Source organism: Alosa sapidissima, chromosome 4 (genome assembly GCF_018492685.1).
Source record: "Alosa sapidissima isolate fAloSap1 chromosome 4, fAloSap1.pri, whole genome shotgun sequence".
NCBI lineage: Eukaryota > Metazoa > Chordata > Actinopteri > Clupeiformes > Clupeidae > Alosa > Alosa sapidissima.
Genome location: NC_055960.1, coordinates 39037456 through 39056843, shown reverse-complemented (window position 1 = coordinate 39056843; position 19388 = coordinate 39037456). Strand labels below are relative to the sequence as shown.

Sequence of the window (19388 nt, the reverse complement as noted above, 5' to 3'; positions counted from 1 at the left end):
CTGTCTTCTCATTTTGTAGACGAAAATGGAAGAGAAATTTTATCTTTAACACTACACTACTACTCTAAACATTCTACTACTGTAAACACTTCACTACTCTAAACACTACTACTCTAAACATTCTACTACTGTAAACACTTCACTACTCTAAACACTACTACTCTAAACATTCTACTACTCTAAACACTACTACTCTAAACACTTCACTACTCTAAACATTCTACTACTCTAAACACCTCACTACTCTAAACACTACTACTCTAAACATTCTACTACTCTAAACACTACTACTCTAAACATTCTACTACTCTAAACACTACTACTCTAAACATTCTACTACTCTAAACACTACTACTCTAAACACTACTATTCTAAACACTACTACTCTAAACACTACTACTCTAAACATTCTACTACTCTAAACATTTTACTATTCTAAACACTACTACTCTAAACACTTCACTACTCTAAACATTTTACTATTCTAAACACTACTACTCTAAACACTTCATTACTCTAAACATTCTACTACTCTAAACACTACTACTCTAAACACCACTACTCTAAACACCTCACTACTCTAAACACTACTACTCTAAACACCTCACTACTCTAAACACTACTACTCTAAACACTACTATTCTAAACACCTCACTACTCTAAACACTTCACTACTCTAAACACTACTATTCTAAACATTCTACTACTCTAAACACTACTATTCTAAACACTACTACTCTAAACACCTCACTACTCTAAACACTTCACTACTCTAAACACTACTACTCTAAACATTCTACTACTCTAAACACTACTATTCTAAACACTACTACTCTATTTTAAACACTACTACTCTAAACACTACTACTCTAAACACTTCACTACTCTAAACACTACTACTCTAAACACTTCACAACTCTAAACATTCTACTACTCTAAACACTACTACTCTAAACATTCTACTACTGTAAACACTACTACTCTAAACATTCTACTACTTTAAACATTCTACTACTCTAAACACTACTACTCTAAACATTCTACTACTGTAAACACTACTACTCTAAACATTCTACTACTTTAAACATTCTACTACTCTAAACACTACTACTCTAAACATTCTACTACTTTAAACATTCTACTACTCTAAACACTACTTCTCTAAACACTACTTCTCTAAACATTCTACTACTCTAAACACTACTACTCTAAACATTCTACTACTTTAAACATTCTACTACTCTAAACATTCTACTACTTTAAACATTCTACTACTCTAAACACTACTACTCTAAACATTCTACTACTGTAAACACTTCACTGCTCTAAACACTACTACTCTAAACATTCTACTACTCTAAACACTACTACTCTAAACACTACTACTCTACTCTAAACACTACTACTTTAAACATTCTACTACTCTAAACATTCTACTACTCTAAACACTACTACTCTACTCTAAACACTACTACTCTAAACATTCTACTACTCTAAACATTCTACTACTCAAAGCCTTACTACTCTAAACACACTAGTACTCTAAACACACTATTACACAACATACATACTTGTCACAGAAATAATGAATGAATGATGTCAGTGTGTGTTTGTCCAATCAGAGGCGACGCAGCGGAGGGAGCTGGCAGTTGAGGGAGGAACAAGCCCCACCCCCTCGGCAGGACTGGTTGCCCTGGGAGACACAATGTATCTGCGGCGGATCGAGGAGGCCTTCCACTGCAAACTAAAACAGCCAATCATAGTGGAGAAGAGAGGCATGGCAGAGATGCACAACTTTCAGATAGTATGTATGAAAACACACACACACACACACACCCCATTCCTAACCACATATTACGAGTACCCCACGCCCACGGTACACATCCCCCACCTCCCCCCAACATTCCTAATCAATTGTATTCCATCCATATTGCATCCATATTGCTATGTAGCATAGTAATATATTATACACCATTTGAAAGCTTGGACTCTTGGGAATCCATACATGACAACCTTTTTTTATGTACAATATGTACAATATATATATTGATTTACATTGTCAAATTAATCTTACTATGTTTCAATTAAATTTAATCAAAAATGCTCCCTCCCCCTCCGCTGCTTCCCTGCCTTCTAGCCGTAGTGTATACCCTTAGCACTGTGTAGAGTATACCCTTAGCACTGTGTAGTGTATACCCTTAGCACTGTGTAGTGTATACCCTTAGCACTGTGTAGCACTGTGTAGTGTATACCCTTAGCACTGTGTAGTGTATACCCTTAGCACTGTGTAGTGTATACCCTTAGCACTGTGTAGCACTGTGTAGTGTATACCCTTAGCACTGTGTAGTGTATACCCTTAGCACTGTGTAGGTGCAGCAAACTCTAAACATTCTACTACTCTAAACATAGTAGTGCCGTAGTGTATACCCTTAGCACTGTGTAGATGCAGCATATTTGGTCGTGACATATACACAAGAATCCATAGAAATAGAATAGCCATGTTGTTTTATCCAATCCAATTTATACAATCCAAATACTAATATTAATCCAATTTATACAATCCAAATACTAACTAACTAGAAAACAATATTCTAGCCTCTAACTCTGTGGAAGTACTTCAAACAATTATTCTGATTGTTTTCAAAGAAACTACAGGATTTTAGCTGTCTGAAGAATAAAGTATCTATCTATCTATCTGTCTGAAGAGGTCAAGCATTCAAGCCTAGAAATGGCATAAACCAGATGAAGTTAACATACTGTGTATGCACGTCAAGTCAAGTCAGATTTATTTTTAAAGCGCATTTAACATGCACATAGTGCAACCCAAAGCGCTCCACAAACAAGACACATTAACAAGACAAAAGATGCCGGATGGAGCGGCATAGTCGCCAGCGTACCCATGACATCAAGACATGACAAATACATTTAAAAAATAACAAATACAAAAAAAAAACAAATGCCGGACGAAGCGGCGTGTCGCCAGTGTACCCGTGACACCAAGACAGACAACAAATAAACAAATAAAAAAGAAAATATATTTAAAAAAGGGGGAAAAGTGATGTTAAAATTAGTCACATTTCCAAACCAGCTGAAAATGTCCAAGGGCAATGATGATCCGTGAAAACTGCGCACAGAGCTGTGTCTTCACAACCGATGCAATGCCAACAAAGTTCTTTAGCAATTGACCAACCCGGTGAATTCACTGGCAGTCTGGAGATAACGTTAACGTTAGAAGCTAGGCCTTGTAGACTGCCTTGTCTGGAGATGACTGGAAGCACAGTCCAAAGTAGTGGGCGATCGTGTAGATCCACAATTCGGTGGACTTAACAGCGACCGTTTGTTGCTCCGTGAGATTGCAGCTCTTCACCGTTAACGTTAGTCTGCAGTTGGCAAGGCAGCTCGCAGGTCAGCAACAGCTCGGCGGTCGCGGCAGATCTTTCGCAGAGTAGCTAGCCTAGGTCCAGCTGTCCCGAGAGATCCCCTCGACCAGACAGTGAAGTGCACTGTTCACAGATGGATGGAAGGATGTCAGAGGCCCAGTTAGTCTGCAGTTGGCATGGCAGCTCGCAGGTCAGCAACAGCTCGGCGGGCACGGCAGATCTTTCGCAGAGTAGCCTAGGTCCAGCTGTCCCGAGAGATCCCCTCGACCAGACAGTGAAGTGCTGCACCGCTCACGGATAGATGGAAGGATGTCCGATGCCCAGCTAGGGCAAAAGCTAGCCATAGCAAGCTCCCAATGGACAAATGTCAACGACATCAGCTGACTTAGAAGCAGTAAAAAGGACTAAGAATAACACGAAAACTATCAAAAATAGCGTAAATAAATAGGGAAAACATTTAACTAGACAAACCAATACAAAAAATAAAGATGACATTACATAAAATTACGAACATTACTTAAAAACAAACAAAAACATGATGCCAGACAGAGCGGCGTGTCTCGCCAGCGTCCCCGTAACCTAGCAACTTACCAGTGATGAGCAGGTCAACCAGTGACCTTTGGGTTGGGCAAATTCGGGTCAGCTTACCAGATAAAATTGCAGATTGCAGGTGGGTCAATCAAATGATTACAAATCAGTGTTTTCACAAGTTTATAAATAATCTCTAAAAGCCCAGTTGCGTTGGGTGGGAGGGGCTTTGTATTGGGTCAGTTGCGTTGGGTAGGAGGGGCTTTGTACTGAGTGGGAGGGGCTTTATGTGATGGGCATGGCTTCATATTGGTCCAATGTGGGAGCTCCACCTTCTCTTCTTCTGTCTGTCCCGTCTCAAACACACACGCACACCAGGGTGCAGAACCTGTGTCAATAATCTGCACTATCAAACTGTAACACCGCACAGCTCTCCACACTCAATGGGCTTTCACAACAGCCTGTAGGATGATCACATTTGGTTTATAATTATAGCCTAGCCTAATGTTGTGCTAATCACATTTGGTTTATAATTATAGCCTAGCCTAATGTTGTGCTAATCACATTTGGTTTCTAATTATAGCCTAGCCTAATGTTGTGCAGCCATATCATCATCAGTCTTCTTACCAGTTTACAATTGTGTGTGATTTGTAAATATTTTTCCTGAGTGGTTGTTCTGTGTGTGTGTGCTGTGAGTGTGTGATTTGTGAGTGTTTTCCCTGTGCTGTGTGTGTGTCTGTGGATGTGTGTGTGTGTGTGTGTGATTTGTGAGTGTTTTCCCTGTGCTGTGTGTGTGTGGATATACCGATATAGACTGATACCTGCTCAATGTTATTGTAACACCATTCAGTGTGCATAAACTAGAGTCAATGTTTTTTGATCGAGAGAATAACATAAATTTAGTTTTATTTGCATTTAATACTAGCTTACGTTTAAAGAGGGCTTCTTGCAGGGCATTGAAAACTAATTGCAAATGATCGAGTGCAAGTTTAATAGAATCAGCAATACAGTATATTATGGTATCGTCGGCATAGAGGTGGACATTGAGGAAAGATATGATGTCATTAATGTAGATGGGAAAGAGGACAGGTCCGAAGACAGACCCCTGTGGGACACCCTTCGTTAGAGGCAGGAAGTCTGATTTACTTGCTCCTAACTTTACACATTGGAATCTCTCGTTAAGATAACTGTGAAACAATTTGCAGGTATTAGAGTCAGACCCAATGGCATTTAATTTTTGTAAGAGTAAATTGTGATCCACAGTATCAAAAGCTTTGGAAAGATCTACAAAAAGTGCAGCACTGTGCCTCCTACTATCCAGAGCAGATATCGTTACATTGGTGACCCGGGCAGAGCAGATAGGTGACCCGGGTCGCAGCTGTGATTGTACTATGTTGTGCTCTGAAACCGGATTGATGTGGGTCTAATTGGGGCAGCCGTGGCCTACTGGTTAGCACTTCGGACCTGTAACCGGAGGGTTTCCGGTTCGAACCCCGACCAGTAGGCACGGCTGAAGTGCCCTTGAGCAAGACACCTAACCCCTCTCTGCTCCCAGAGCGCCGCTGTTGATGCAGGCAGCTCACTGCGCCGGGATTAGTGTGTTCTTCACCTGTACTTAAAGAGGTGGCGTTGTCAGGATTGTGGTTTAAATTGTAAGACTTGCTTACATTCTTCTCAAAGATGTGGCCGGCTACAGCGAAGTGTTTGTGAAAGGCAGAACAAATTTCTAATGGGTCTTAAAAGCTACAGGAGTCAGTCATCACAGAGCTTGGTAGTGAGGCAGTTGAGTTACAGTACCACCAATAGATTTGAAAGCTTTCCAGAAGAGTTACAGTACCACCAATAGATTTGAAAGCTCCAGAAGAGTGTAGGGTTTGAGTAAGAGCTGGAGAGCAAGTTGAGGGGATAGGTGGATAGTTGGATAGTTGGATAGGTGGAGTTGGTGGATAGTTGGTGAAAGTTGCCTCACCATTGCTGCACATTTATTTCTATTTTTTCTGAAGAAGGCCCAATCAGTGTCAGAGTTGGGGTGTCTGGCCAGAGCTATTATTAGAGTATTTCTGGATGGAAGTACGGCTGCGGTTCTGATGAGAACCAGGGATTCGATCTGTTCTTTACTCTAAACTTCTTAAGGGGGGCATGAGTATTAACAACCGAAAGAAAGACATCAGTGAAAAGGGCTCAACATCTGCAAATTCGCTTGTACGGTGAATGCTGCTGCCATACAAGTCACTCGAAAAGGCTTGGTCATCGGAATGCCTCAGGTTCCTCTTTGTAATGATGCGGGGGGGGGGGGGGGGGGGGCGTTCTTCAGATGAGTGTCCCTAACACAAGCAGTAGGACAGTGGTCACTAACCCCGAGCTCAAAGACTCCACTGACAGTAATTTTATCTGGTTTGTTTGAAAAAAATAAATTAATAGTGGTTGGCTTAGAGGGGTTTAAAAGGTTGAGCAGATGACCAATCACTATTAAAATCCCCTAAAATGATAACTTCAGTGTTGGAGTAGCTGGCTACTACTGACTGGTGTGTGTGTGTGTGTGTGTGATGTGTGCGTATGTGTGTGTGTATGTGTGCGTGTGTGTGTATGTGTGTGTGTGTGTGTGTGTAGACTGGTTCCCGCCTCCTCATCCCCATGGCCTAAATAAGTTCAAGTCTGCCCTCTCACACACACACACAGATCCTGTGTGGTGAGCACTCTAGGTGAAAGAGCTCTTTAATGTGTGTGTGTGTGAGCGCTCTAGGTGAAAGAGCTCTTTAATGTGTGTGTGTGTGTGTGTGTGTGTGTGTGTGTGTGTGAGCACTCTAGGTGAAAGAGCTCTTTAATGTGTGTGTGTGTGTGAGCACTCTAGGTGAAAGAGCTCTTTAATGTCTGTTTACTGTCTGAAAATCAGATACTCTCTTTTAGGATCAAATCTTGCTGGTCTTGAAGTCGTTTCCATTTCACCCTGTGATGGTCAGTACTGGCCTCTACTAACGTGTTTAATCCCGATGTCTTAACAGCCAATGGCGAAAGGCGGCTTTGTGAGGGGGGCGGGACTTGACCTCTCCTCTGGACGCTTCACCGCACCACTGACCGGCATCTACCAGCTCTCCACCAACCTGCACATCAGCAGAGGTGTGTGTGTGTGTGTGTGTGATATCTACCAACTCTCCACCAACCTGCACATCAGCAGAGGTGTGTGTGTGTGTGTGTGTGATATCTACTAGCTCTCCACCAACTTACACATCAGCAGAGGTGTGTGTGTGTGTGTGATATCTTCTAGCTCTCCAACAACTTACACATCAGTAGAGGTGTGTGTGTGTGTGTGTGATATCTACTAGCTCTCCACCAACTTACACATCAGCAGAGGTGTGTGTGTGTGATATCTACTAGCTCTCCACCAACCTGCACATCAGCAGAGGTGTGTGTGTGTGTGTGTGACATCTACCAGCTCTCCACCAACCTGTACATCAGCAGAGGTGTGTGTGTGTGTGTGTGACATCTACCAGCTCTTCACCAACCTGCACATCAGCAGAGGTGTGTGTGTGTGTGTGTGTGTGTGTGTGTGTGTCCTCTAGTTTAGTCCACACTACTCCATGAACACCTAGCATATGGGTTAAGCTACACAGACAGACAGCTGTATCCATGTAGAAGGCCAGGTGTAGTAGGCCAGGTGTAGTAGTGTAGTAGGCCAGGTGTAGTAGGCCAGGTTTAGTAGGTGTAGTAGGCCAGGTGTAGTAGGTGTAGTAGGCCAGGTGTAGTAGGCCAGGTGTAGTAGGTGTAGAAGGCCAGGTGTAGTAGGCCAGGTGTAGTAGGTGTAGTAGGCCAGGTGTAGTAGGCCAGGTGTAGTAGTCCAGGTGTAGTAGGTGTAGTAGGCCAGGTGTAGTAGGTGTAGAAGGCCAGGTGTAGTAGGTGTAGTAGGCCAGGTGTAGTAGGTGTAGTAGGCCAGGTGTAGTAGGCCAGGTGTAGTAGGTGTAGTAGGCCAGGTGTAGTAGGCCAGGTGTAGTAGTCCAGGTGTAGTAGTGTAGTAGGCCAGGTATAGTAGGCCAGGCCAGGTGTAGTAGGTGTAGTAGGCCAGGTGTAGTAGGTCAGGTGTAGTAGGCCAGGTGTAGTAGGTGTAGTAGGCCAGGTGTAGTAGTGTAGTAGGCCAGGTGTAGTAGGTATAGTAGGGCAGGTGTAGTAGGCCAGGCCAGGTGTAGTAGGCCAGGTGTAGTAGGCCAGGTGTAGTAGGTCAGGTGTAGTAGGCCAGGTGTAGTAGGTCAGGTGTAGTAGGCCAGGCCAGGTGTACTAGGTGTAGTAGGCCAGGTGTAGTAGGCCAGGTGTAGTAGGTCAGGTGTAGTAGGCCAGGTGTAGTAGGCCAGGTGTAGTAGGTGTAGTAGGCCAGGTGTAGTAGGCCAGGTGTAGTAGGCCAGGTGTAGTAGGTGTAGTAGGCCAGGTGTAGTAGGCCAGGTGTAGTAGGTCAGGTGTAGTAGGCCAGGTGTAGTAGGCCAGGTGTAGTAGGCCAGGCCCAAGTGCTGCAGAGAGCCCAGTGGCATCTGAATCTCTGAATCAGATCTGTGAATCCTGCAGAAGCTCTATGACTCATTCTGCCATCCAGGAAGTCTGCGGCAATAGAGGAAAGTGCACACGCCAGCATGCTGCTACCCTGAAATGTTAGACTGTGTGTGTGTGTGTGTGTGTGCGTGTGTGTGTCTGCCTGTTGAAAACAGCTCTCTGCCCCACTGAAGAGATGCAGCCTCAGAGGTTACGACCAGACAAACACACACAGACACACACACACACAAGACACGCATCCACAAAGGTTACGACCAGAAACACACACACACACACACAAGACACGCAGCCACAGAGGTTACGACCAGACAGGCTGTGAGTCAGCCAGACGGGAGATCTGGATCTGCTGTTTAGCTTAAATGGAAACTTATGCCAGTCGTGTGTGTGTGTGTGTATCAGCAGATCAAAGTGAAACACTCAGAAGCAGAGGTCAGCTGAGACCACAGGAGCATGTACTTGTTCACATCTGCCTCGAGTCCCTGTGCAACAGACACATGTAAGTAATCACACACACACACAAATACACATACACACGCATACACACACACACACAAAACCACACACACACCCACACAGAGAAACTCACATACACACAAAACAGCACACACACACACACACACACACGCACACACACACACACTATGACTTATTAATGATGTCAGAGGCTGACCACTCACACACCTTACTAGATAGATGGATAGATAGATAGATAGATAGATAGATAAATACTTTATTGATCCCCAAGAGGAAATTTAAGGTCCCAGTAGCTTAAGACATAACACACAAAATGCACTACAACATACACAGAATGATCAAATCCATATGACTAATAAGGACAGTAAAAGATATTAAATCAAACATCTACATGAATGTACTAACGATGTATAAGCATGAGGCGCTTGCAGTGACAGGGCAGGGACTGACCTTGTGATTCAGTATGCAGTGGTAAGGTGCTCTATGAAGTGTGTGTCATGGTGATGGTGCAAATAAGTCCAGTGCAGGAATAAAGTCAGTGTGTCACCTACTACACCGACAGTATAAGAGACCAGCGTTAAATACGGACAGTATAAGAGACCATTAAATACGGACAATATAAGAGACCAGCGTTAAATACGGACAATATAAGAGACCAGCGTTAAATACTGACAATATAAGAGACCAGCGTTAAATACATTCAATATAAGAGATAAGAGACCAGCGTTAAATACGGACAATATAAGAGACCCGCGTTAAATACGGACAGTATAAGAGACCAGCGTTAAATACGGACAGTATAAGAGACCATTAAATACGGACAGTATAAGAGACCAGCATTAAATACGGACAATATAAGAGATAAGAGACCAGCTTTAAATACGGACAATATAAGAGACCAGCGTTAAATACGGACAAGATAAGAGACCAGCGTTAAATATGCACAGTATAAGAGACCAGCGTTAAATACGGACAGTATAAGAGACCAGCGTTAAATACCGACAGTCAGACCAATCACAGGCTAGTCACCTTGATGCACTGGCTGGCCAATCACCTTGCTGCAAAGTTATAGGCTGTCCAACAACGGGCTAGCCAGTGATAGGCTGACCAATGACAGGTGGGCTAGTGATAGGTTGGCCAATGACAGGCTGACCAATGCCAGGCTAACCAGTGATAGGCTAACCAGTAATAGGATGACCAATGCCAAGCGTTCCAGTGATTGGCTGTTCAGTGGCAGGTTGGAGGTACGATGATTCAGAGCAGATGGAGTCACTGTGTATCTATGAGTGTGTGTATGTGTGTGTGTGTGTGTATCTGTGAGTGTGTGTGTGTATCTGTGAGTGTGTGTTTGTGTGTATGTGTGAGTTTGTGAGTGTGTGTCATGTGTGTCCATCTGTGAGTGTGTGTGTGTATGTGTGTGAGTCTGTGTGTGTGTGCAAGTGGATCCAGACGTACCTGGGCTATGTCAGAAAGGAAACCCAGAAATCATGAGAGAATTAAGTCAAACAACCTAACTGAATACCACACACTCACATACACACACACACACTCACACACACACACACACACACAGACACACAGACACACATACAAACTCACATACACACACACTCACATACATACACACACTCATACACACACACACTCACATACATACACACACACACACACACTCACTCACTCACACACACACACCACACCACCGCTCTCTTACAGAGTCCAACTCTAACCTGCAGATCCCTGGAGATGGTGGCCAGCCTAGAGGGCAAGGGACATTTCTTCACCGTGTGTGTCCATGGACTTCTGGAGCTACAGGTGTGTGTGTGTGTGTGTGTAGTCACATGAACCCTATTTGAAGCTATCACACTCATAGACATATTGAAAGTGTGTGTGTGTGTGTGTGTGTCTAGACATATTGAAAGTGTGTGTGTGTGTGTGTCTAGACATATTGAAAGTGTGTGTGTGTGTCTAGACATATTGAAAGTGTGTGTGTGTGTGTGTCTAGACATATTGAAAGTGTGTGTGTGTGTGTGTGTGTCTAGACATATTGAAAGTGTTGTGGTTGTGTGTGTCTAGACATATTGAAAGTGTGTGTGTGTGTGTGTGTCTAGACAGATTGAAAGTGTTGTGGTTGTGTGTGTCTAGACATATTGAAAGTGTGTGTGTGTGTGTGTGTGTGTGTGTGTCTAGACAGATTGAAAGTGTTGTGGTTGTGGTGCTGTGAATCTCGCTTCCTCTTTCTTGCTCCTGTGATTTGTGTGTGTTAAGTGCCCCCTGTCTTCCTCAGGTGGGGCAGTTTGTGTGTGTTAAGTGCCCCCTGTCTTCCTCAGGTGGGGCAGTTTGTGTGTGTTAAGTGCTCTCTGTCTTCCTCAGGTGGGGCAGTTTGTGTGTGTTAAGTGCCCCCTGTCTTCCTCAGGTGGGGCAGTTTGTGTGTGTTAAGTGCCCCATGGGGCAGTACGTGTGTGTTAAGTGCCCCCTGTCTTCCTCAGGTGGGGCAGTTTGTGTGTGTTAAGTGCCCCCTGTCTTCCTCAGGTGGGGCAGTTTGTGTGTGTTAAGTGCCCCCTGTCTTCCTCAGGTGGGGCAGTTTGTGTGTGTTAAGTGCCCCATGGGGCAGTACGTGTGTGTTAAGTGCCCCCTGTCTTCCTCAGGTGGGGCAGTACGTGTCTGTGTTCGTGGTCAATGAGTCGGCGTCTCCCATCACGGTCCAGGCAGGATCGGACTTCACCGGCCTTCTGCTGGGCTTGTAGTCTGGACACTTCCAGGACCCGTTTCAGCTTCGCAGCTTCAGCCGAGCTGCCGCGCCTCAGCCTGTGGGATGCAGGGCGTGAGATTATTCATATGATATGAGATCAGTATGAGACCATCCATATGATATGAGATCAGTATGAGACCATCCATATGATATGAGATCAGTATGAGACCATCTATATGATATGAGATCAGTTTGAGATCATCCATATGACATGTGGTCTGAATGATATGACCATGTTGCATTCGGTTGCTGAACATAAAGAACTCCTATAACTTCAAATACCCACAGCCTCATACTCTCAACACACACATACTCTCAACACACACATACACTCAACACACACATACTCTCAACACACATACACTCAACACACACATACTCTCAACACACACACACACATACTCTCAACACACACACACACATACTCTCAACACACACATACTCTCAACACACACACACACATACTCTCAACACACACACACACATACTCTCAACACACACATACTCTCAACACACACATACACTCAACACACACATACTCTCAACACACATACACTCAACACACACACATACTCTCAACACACACACACACATACTCTCAACACACACATACTCTCAACACACACATACTCTCAACACACACATACACTCAACACACACATACTCTCAACACACACATACACTCAACACACACATACACTCAACACACACACATACTCTCAACACACACACACACATACTCTCAACACACACATACACTCAACACACACATACTCTCAACACACACACACACACACACACACACTCAACACACACATACACTTAAAGTCAACACCAAGAGACACAACCACCTCCCTTCAAGACATAGCCACCTCCCTTAACCCTTAAAGGTGTAGGTTTTTGAACGTTCTAAGTTCCGCAACAATTGAAGGTTCTAAAATTCTATGTTGAATTCAATGAACCCAGATATTCTTTAGAACGTTAATTTCTCAACATTCCATGTGACGGTACTCCTTTAAGGGTTAAACACATAGCCACCTCCCTTCAACACATAGACACCTCCCTTCAACACATAGACACCTCCCTTCAACACATAGCCACCTCCCTTCAACACATAGACACCTCCCTTCAACACATAGCCACCTCCCTTCAACACATAGACACCTCCCTTCAACACATACAGACTCCTCCCTTCAACACATAGCCACCTCCCTTAAACACATAGACACCTCCCTTCAACACATAGCCACCTCCCTTAAACACATAGACACCTCCCTTCAACACATAGCCACCTCCCTTCAACACATAGACACCTCCCTTAAACACATAGACACCTCCATTACTGTAAAGAGCCCATGACTTAATGTGAAATGTAGAGCAATGGTCTTTATCAATGTTATGAAAACACACACCACCAACAGTGCATCAGCTGTATATACACACACACACACACATGGACTGCACCACAGGACCTCTGAGCACCAAGTGTAACTCCATAGAGTAGTCATGTTTGACCAGCTCTGCTAACTGGGCTTCTCATGAAATGTTTCATGTATTTTTATACCACAATGTTTCAATTTATATGCAAATAGTACCGGTATGCATTAATTTAAATAAAATATCAGAAATGTATCCAATGTCTATATAAATTCAAATGATACCACTCAGAAATCTCCATACAAATGTTTGAATGAATCTATGAATGTTTAGAGTGCTCTAATATATTCTGCAGTATGTTGTGTTATATATATCAAGGAACACTTATAATAAAACAGGTCCTGTGCCAAAGTGTGTCTCCTCCGTCCATATGACCAACATGAACAACATGATCAACAGCTTGAATTTCCCCTTGGGGATCAATAAAGTATCTATCTATCTATCTATCTATCTATTTCCCCTTGGGGATCAATAAAGTATCTATCTATCTATTTATTTCCCCTTGGGGATCAATAAAGTATCTATCTATCTATCTATTTCCCCTTGGGGATCAATAAAGTATCTATCTATCTAAAAGCAGTTCAGCTGCACCTGCACAGGCCAGGATCTCTCTCATGCATTCAGCATGTTAGCCTAAACCTCACAAGGCCCTAAACCCCATTCAACATGTTAGCCCACAACACACAAGGCCCTAAACCCCATTCAGCATGTTAGCCTAAACCTCACAAGGCCCTAAACCCCATTTAGCATGTTAGCCTAAACCTCACAAGGCCCTAAACCCCATTTAGCATGTTAGCCTACACCTCACAAGGCCCTAAACCCCATTCCGCATGTTAGCCTACGCCACACAAGGCCCTAAACCCCATTCAGCATGTTAGCCCACAACACACAAGGCCCTAAACCCCCTTCAGCATGTTATCCTAGACCTCACAAGGCCCTAAACCCCATTCTGTTAGCCTAAACCTCACAAGGCCCTTAACCCCATTTAGCATGTTAGCCCACACTACCCCATTCAGCATGTGTTTGCATTGTTGCACTGCAGGGGTGTGTATGTGTAGTGTGTGTGTGTGTGTAGTGTAGTGTATGTATGTGTGTATTGTTGCCCTGCAGGGGAGCTTGTTGGGTAATATGCTGTTGGGGGATTCAGGGATCCACACTAGGTAGTAATTAGCTAAATACTCCCCGCTCTGATGACAGAAGCTTAGTCATCTCTAATCCACACACACACACACACTCCCCTCTGTATTGGAGCTATTCCAACTGAAGTTGAGCAAGCCCTGGAGGGTGGTGCCAGTGGAGGTCTCTGCTTGTGAGTCTGAGTGTGTGCATGTTTGTGTATGCAGTTTTATCATTACTGCTAGCGTGTGTGTGTGTGTATGTGCATGTGTCTGTTTCTTTGTGTTTGTGAGTGAGTAAGTGTGTTTTTTGTGGACTGCGTGTATGAGTGTGTGTGTGTGTGTGTGTGAGTGGGCTGATGGTAAGTGTTTTGGCACATGTGTTTGAGAGTAAGTAAGTCTGTGTGTCTGTCAGACAGTGTGTGTGTGTAGTGAGCTAAGCTACCAGCTACTCTACAATAAATTCAGCTACACAGAAGCTACCACCCATAAAAATGTAGCAAGCTAAGTTACAAACTGTCAAAAGTAGCTTGATAGGCTACATTATAGCTACTTTACTGTTTTATCTAACTGTTTGAACTTCATCAGTTATTCCATCCTCCCACCTCTCTCCTACTTAATTCGTTTTGTTAGCTGATTTAAGCTTAATTTTATTCGTTGATGCAAAATAGAAAAACGGTAGTTCAATGAAATTCAGTCACCTGAACGTGTATTCGTATGGTTAGATAGATAGATAGATAGATAGATAGATACTTTATTGATCCCCAAGGGAAAATTCAAGTGTTGGATGTCGTTGACGTCGACAGGAACTTTTTCTTTGGATTACACAGAAGGCATCTGAAAATATATTTGTTTTCGCTGGTCTCGACTAAAGTGACGTACTTTTGAAGGTATGGCCACGGTGTAACATGTTCATGTTCTTCAACGGATCTTTGGCTCTCTGTCATTCTGTCTTTTCCCTCCAGTGTCTGTATGTATGTGTGTGTGTGTGTGTGTGTCACTTACTGTGGTGTGTCGTCACCGTGAACATTAGTCTGTAGGCCTACGCATGGGCTTGTTGCTCGTTTCGTGTTGTCGTCGACACAGAAACATCCTGTTTTCCTAATTTATGTGTTTGATGGCTGCAGGGAAACGCTCTTATGTGTGAAATGTCAGACATGTCCAGGAGAAATTAGCTTTCGAGAACGCTACTGCGCTACTTGATCAATAAAAGAGCTTAGCTACTGAAAAGTTACTTGGTTTCGTAAATAGCGACGTTACTGCCAAGCTACTGACAAATGTAGTTAAGCTACTGTAGTAGCTATGCTACAAGTAGCGAGGCTACTGCCCATCACTGTGAATGGGTGTACACTGTGTGTGTGGGTGTGTTGTACACGAACCCTGGATGGGTAAAATGCAGAGCACAAATTTCTCCTTGGGGATTAATAAAAGTATCTATCTATCTATCAAGTGTGTTTCAGCACTGGAACCGTTTCCCGCCTAAACCAATGCCTCTTCTCTGGGTCCTAAAGACCCCCTGCTCTTTTTTCATCTCAAAAAATCTTCAGCCTGGTTGGTGCTCACGGAACAGGACGCAGAAGTCAAGAAGGGAGGTCCAAGGTCTAACAGGAGCCAAGGAGCAGGACCGGAGCACTCAATGCTTAACAAGGAGCAGGACCGGAGCACTCAATGCTCAAGGAGCAGGACCGGAGCACTCAATGCTTAACAAGGAGCAGGACCGGAGCACTCAATGCTCAAGGAGCAGGACCGGAGCACTCAATGCTTAACAAGGAGCAGGACCGGAGCACTCAAAGCTCAAGGAGCAGGACCGGAGCACTCAATGCTCAAGGAGCAGGACCGGAGCACTCAATGCTTAACAAGGAGCAGGACCGGAGCACTCAATGCTCAAGGAGCAGGACCGGAGCACTCAATGCTTAACAAGGAGCAGGACCGGAGCACTCAAAGCTCAAGGAGCAGGACCGGAGCACTCAATGCTCAAGGAGCAGGACCGGAGCACTCAATGCTTAACAAGGAGCAGGACCGGAGCACTCAATGCTCAAGGAGCAGGACCGGAGCACTCAATGCTTAACAAGGAGCAGGACCGGAGCACTCAATGCTCAAGGAGCAGGACCGGAGCACTCAATGCTTAACAAGGAGCAGGACCGGAGCACTCAATGCTTAACAAGGAGCAGGACCGGAGCACTCAATGCTCAAGGAGCAGGACCGGAGCACTCAATGCTTAACGTGTTTTTATTTGTGCAAACTAACTAACATTTCGACGCCCATGCGTCTTCTTCAGAGTCAAACAGTCAATGGCAATGATGTACAGATTTTAAAGAGTCAGATACTAACATCTTTCAAAGCATTGGTTACTGGCCTAGGTGGGTGTGGTACATCAATTAACCAGTCCTGTGTAAGCCTGTGTATGTAGAAGATGTAGACAGAAAAGGGGAAAAAACAAAGCACCAAAAGGAAAATACTAATATATATATATATATATTAGGGCTGTCAATATATATATTTGTGTGTATATATATATATATATATATATATATATATATATATATATATATATATATATATATATATTAGGGCTGTCAATATATATATTTGTGTGTATATATATATATATATATATATATATATATATATATATTAGGGCTGTCAATATATATATTTGTGTATATATATATATATATATATTAGGGCTGTCAATATATATATTTGTGTATATATATATATATTAGGGCTGTCAGAATAACTGATTCATTTTGATTAATTAATTTGAGAAAAAATAACTGATTAAAAAGATAGTGCAGATTAATCAATTCCGTATGACCTTTGACCCCGAGCCGTTCTAGTCAGTAACCATTAGACTGTAAAATGAAGGAGAGAGAAGAAAATGTGCTGCCTAGATCATTGATTGGAACATTTACTCTTAAAAAACGGCCTGATGGTGTTGATAAAAATAAAATGTTGATTAAAATAAAGTCCTCTGCCATGTCTGCAGCAAGGAATTTGCATATGACCGGAGTTCGTCAACTCTAAAGTCGCACATCAATGTAAAGAAATAGTGTTGACATTGAGGGAAGTGTTATTTTTTTTTATTGTGTCCCCTAGGTTATATCTGTGGCCTGAAATGCCTTGTATGTGAAAAAAAAACTTCTTACTGAAGCACTTTTGAATTTATTTTCTCAGCCTATTAGGTCATATCATAGAATATTATGGCCATTATTTGAACAGTGAAAATAATAATAAAAGAGTTTTTGAACTTTAATGTCACTAATGCTGATTATTCAATGATTAATTTGAATTTAAATATTTAAAATACTTTCACAGTAAAAATTATATATGCGATTAATTTAGATTAATTAATCACAGAGTATGTAATTAATTTGATTAAATGTTTTAATCGATTGACATCCCTAATATATATATATATATATATATATATATATATATATATATATATATATATATATCTATATATATATATATATAAATATAAAAAATATACATTTAACAACTTCAAAGAAGAAGTACATGTAAAGGTATAGAAAATAAATATACATACAGACCCAACATTTATACAGGTACCCCAAAGTGTGGATTATAAAAAACATGAGAGGCCAAGTTCCTCATTAAGACCATTAACTCATTGAGTGCCAAAAACGTAATATTACGTTTTTAGCTTTTTTTTAAATTACAAAACTAGACACTCTAACACACCTTATATGTGATTTTGGGAACTCTGTGATGAATGGAAATTAAATATATGACAATCGAAAACTCATGAAAACGCACAATCTGGACATTTTATCTGGACATTTTATCATAACTCGGTTGCCGCTTTGGGTCGAATCAGTGACGCATGCATGTCAGGTCAAAACCAGGCCATTTTAGTGGGTCTATCACTAGGTGGCAGTCTCGCCAGGTCTCACTGATCACTTCCCGGAAAGTTTACAGGCAACACTTAATATTTCATGAAAGACGTTATATCTCCATTTCTAGAAAAAAACAGCAATTTTGATGAAAACTAGCCACTGTTTAGCTTGGGATTTCTCAGGAACAGAGGCGTGTAGAAATACACGGTTGGCACCCACTGAGAGCTTAAAGTCTCACCTTTTAAACGTGCCATTGTATGTGTTCATAGCTATAACACAGAATATGCTATGGCTGTACAAAAATCATCAACAATGGTCTAGATTGCTGGCACTCTAGGACAAAGCTTCCGAAAACAGCTTGGCATTTAATGAGTTATGACAAAATGTCCAATGTTTGTCCCTACACGTGATAGTGATTTTCATTCATCCCGATATCTGAATAGTCTTTCTCTGGTTCACCCGATTATTCTAATATTCCATAAAAAACTAAATGAATTAATGCATCAGGGTTCAGGCTGTGATAAGAGGAAATGCAGGGAGGCAGCTAAATGGCGCCATCTTGTGTTTTGAGATGGAAGTGTTTGGAATTTTACTGGTGAACTCACCAAGGAGTCAAACTGAGGCAAGCATCTCACTCAGGAAGTGCCGCTGAGTTATGCAACAGCCAACAACATTCCACTGGAAACATGCACAGTCTACTCACACACACACTCCACACAGAAACACACACAGTCTACTCACACACACACACACACACACACTCCACACAGAAACACACACACACAGTCTACTCACACACACACACAGTCTACACACACACACACTCCACACAGAAACACACACACAGTCTACTCACACACACACACACTCCACACAGAAACACACACACAGTCTACTCACACACAGTCTACACACACACTCCACACAGAAACACTTTAATTCTTTATTTAAATCCACAAATCATATTACAATAGACAGGATTCAAATATTTCAAGAGATATAATAGGGCTTTGTCACTCAATGGTATTCAGGGGTACAAAAAACATCTCCTGTGCCATACTGCAAGGCTGCCTATAACTGCAGATATGGAGCAAAACTTTGCTAGCTGCTTTGTTTTTCTGCTGGAGAGCCCTGCCAGCCTTAACCCACTGGAAACAAGTTTGTGGACATGCCCCAAGCTGCCAAAGATCAACACCACATAGTTTTGTCCGTATGGGTTGGTACTTCATGATTTTGTCATTAAAAGCCATGTCCATGTAGAGATCGTACACACATCCTATTTCAAGTATAAGTACTTCCCTTC

The 19388-nt window shown here is 42.6% G+C and overlaps 1 protein-coding gene across 2 annotated transcripts in view; it reads left to right on the top strand.

Moving 5' to 3' along the window:
• Positions 1 to 12078, top strand: part of c1qtnf12 (C1q and TNF related 12) — a 29111-nt gene extending 17033 nt beyond the window's left edge. The window contains exons 4-8 of one of the 2 annotated variants that reach the window (XM_042088615.1): positions 1623 to 1804; positions 6911 to 7025; positions 8844 to 8940; positions 10655 to 10733; positions 11567 to 12078. In XM_042088615.1, coding sequence (XP_041944549.1) covers positions 1623 to 1804; positions 6911 to 7025; positions 8844 to 8940; positions 10655 to 10733; positions 11567 to 11665 — 572 coding nt within the window. In that variant the 3' untranslated portion in view covers positions 11666 to 12078. The remainder of the gene's footprint in view (positions 1 to 1622; positions 1805 to 6910; positions 7026 to 8843; positions 8941 to 10654; positions 10734 to 11566) is intronic. The other variant, XM_042088616.1, reaches the window with a different exon arrangement.
• The last annotated feature ends 7310 nt before the right edge of the window (positions 12079 to 19388 follow it).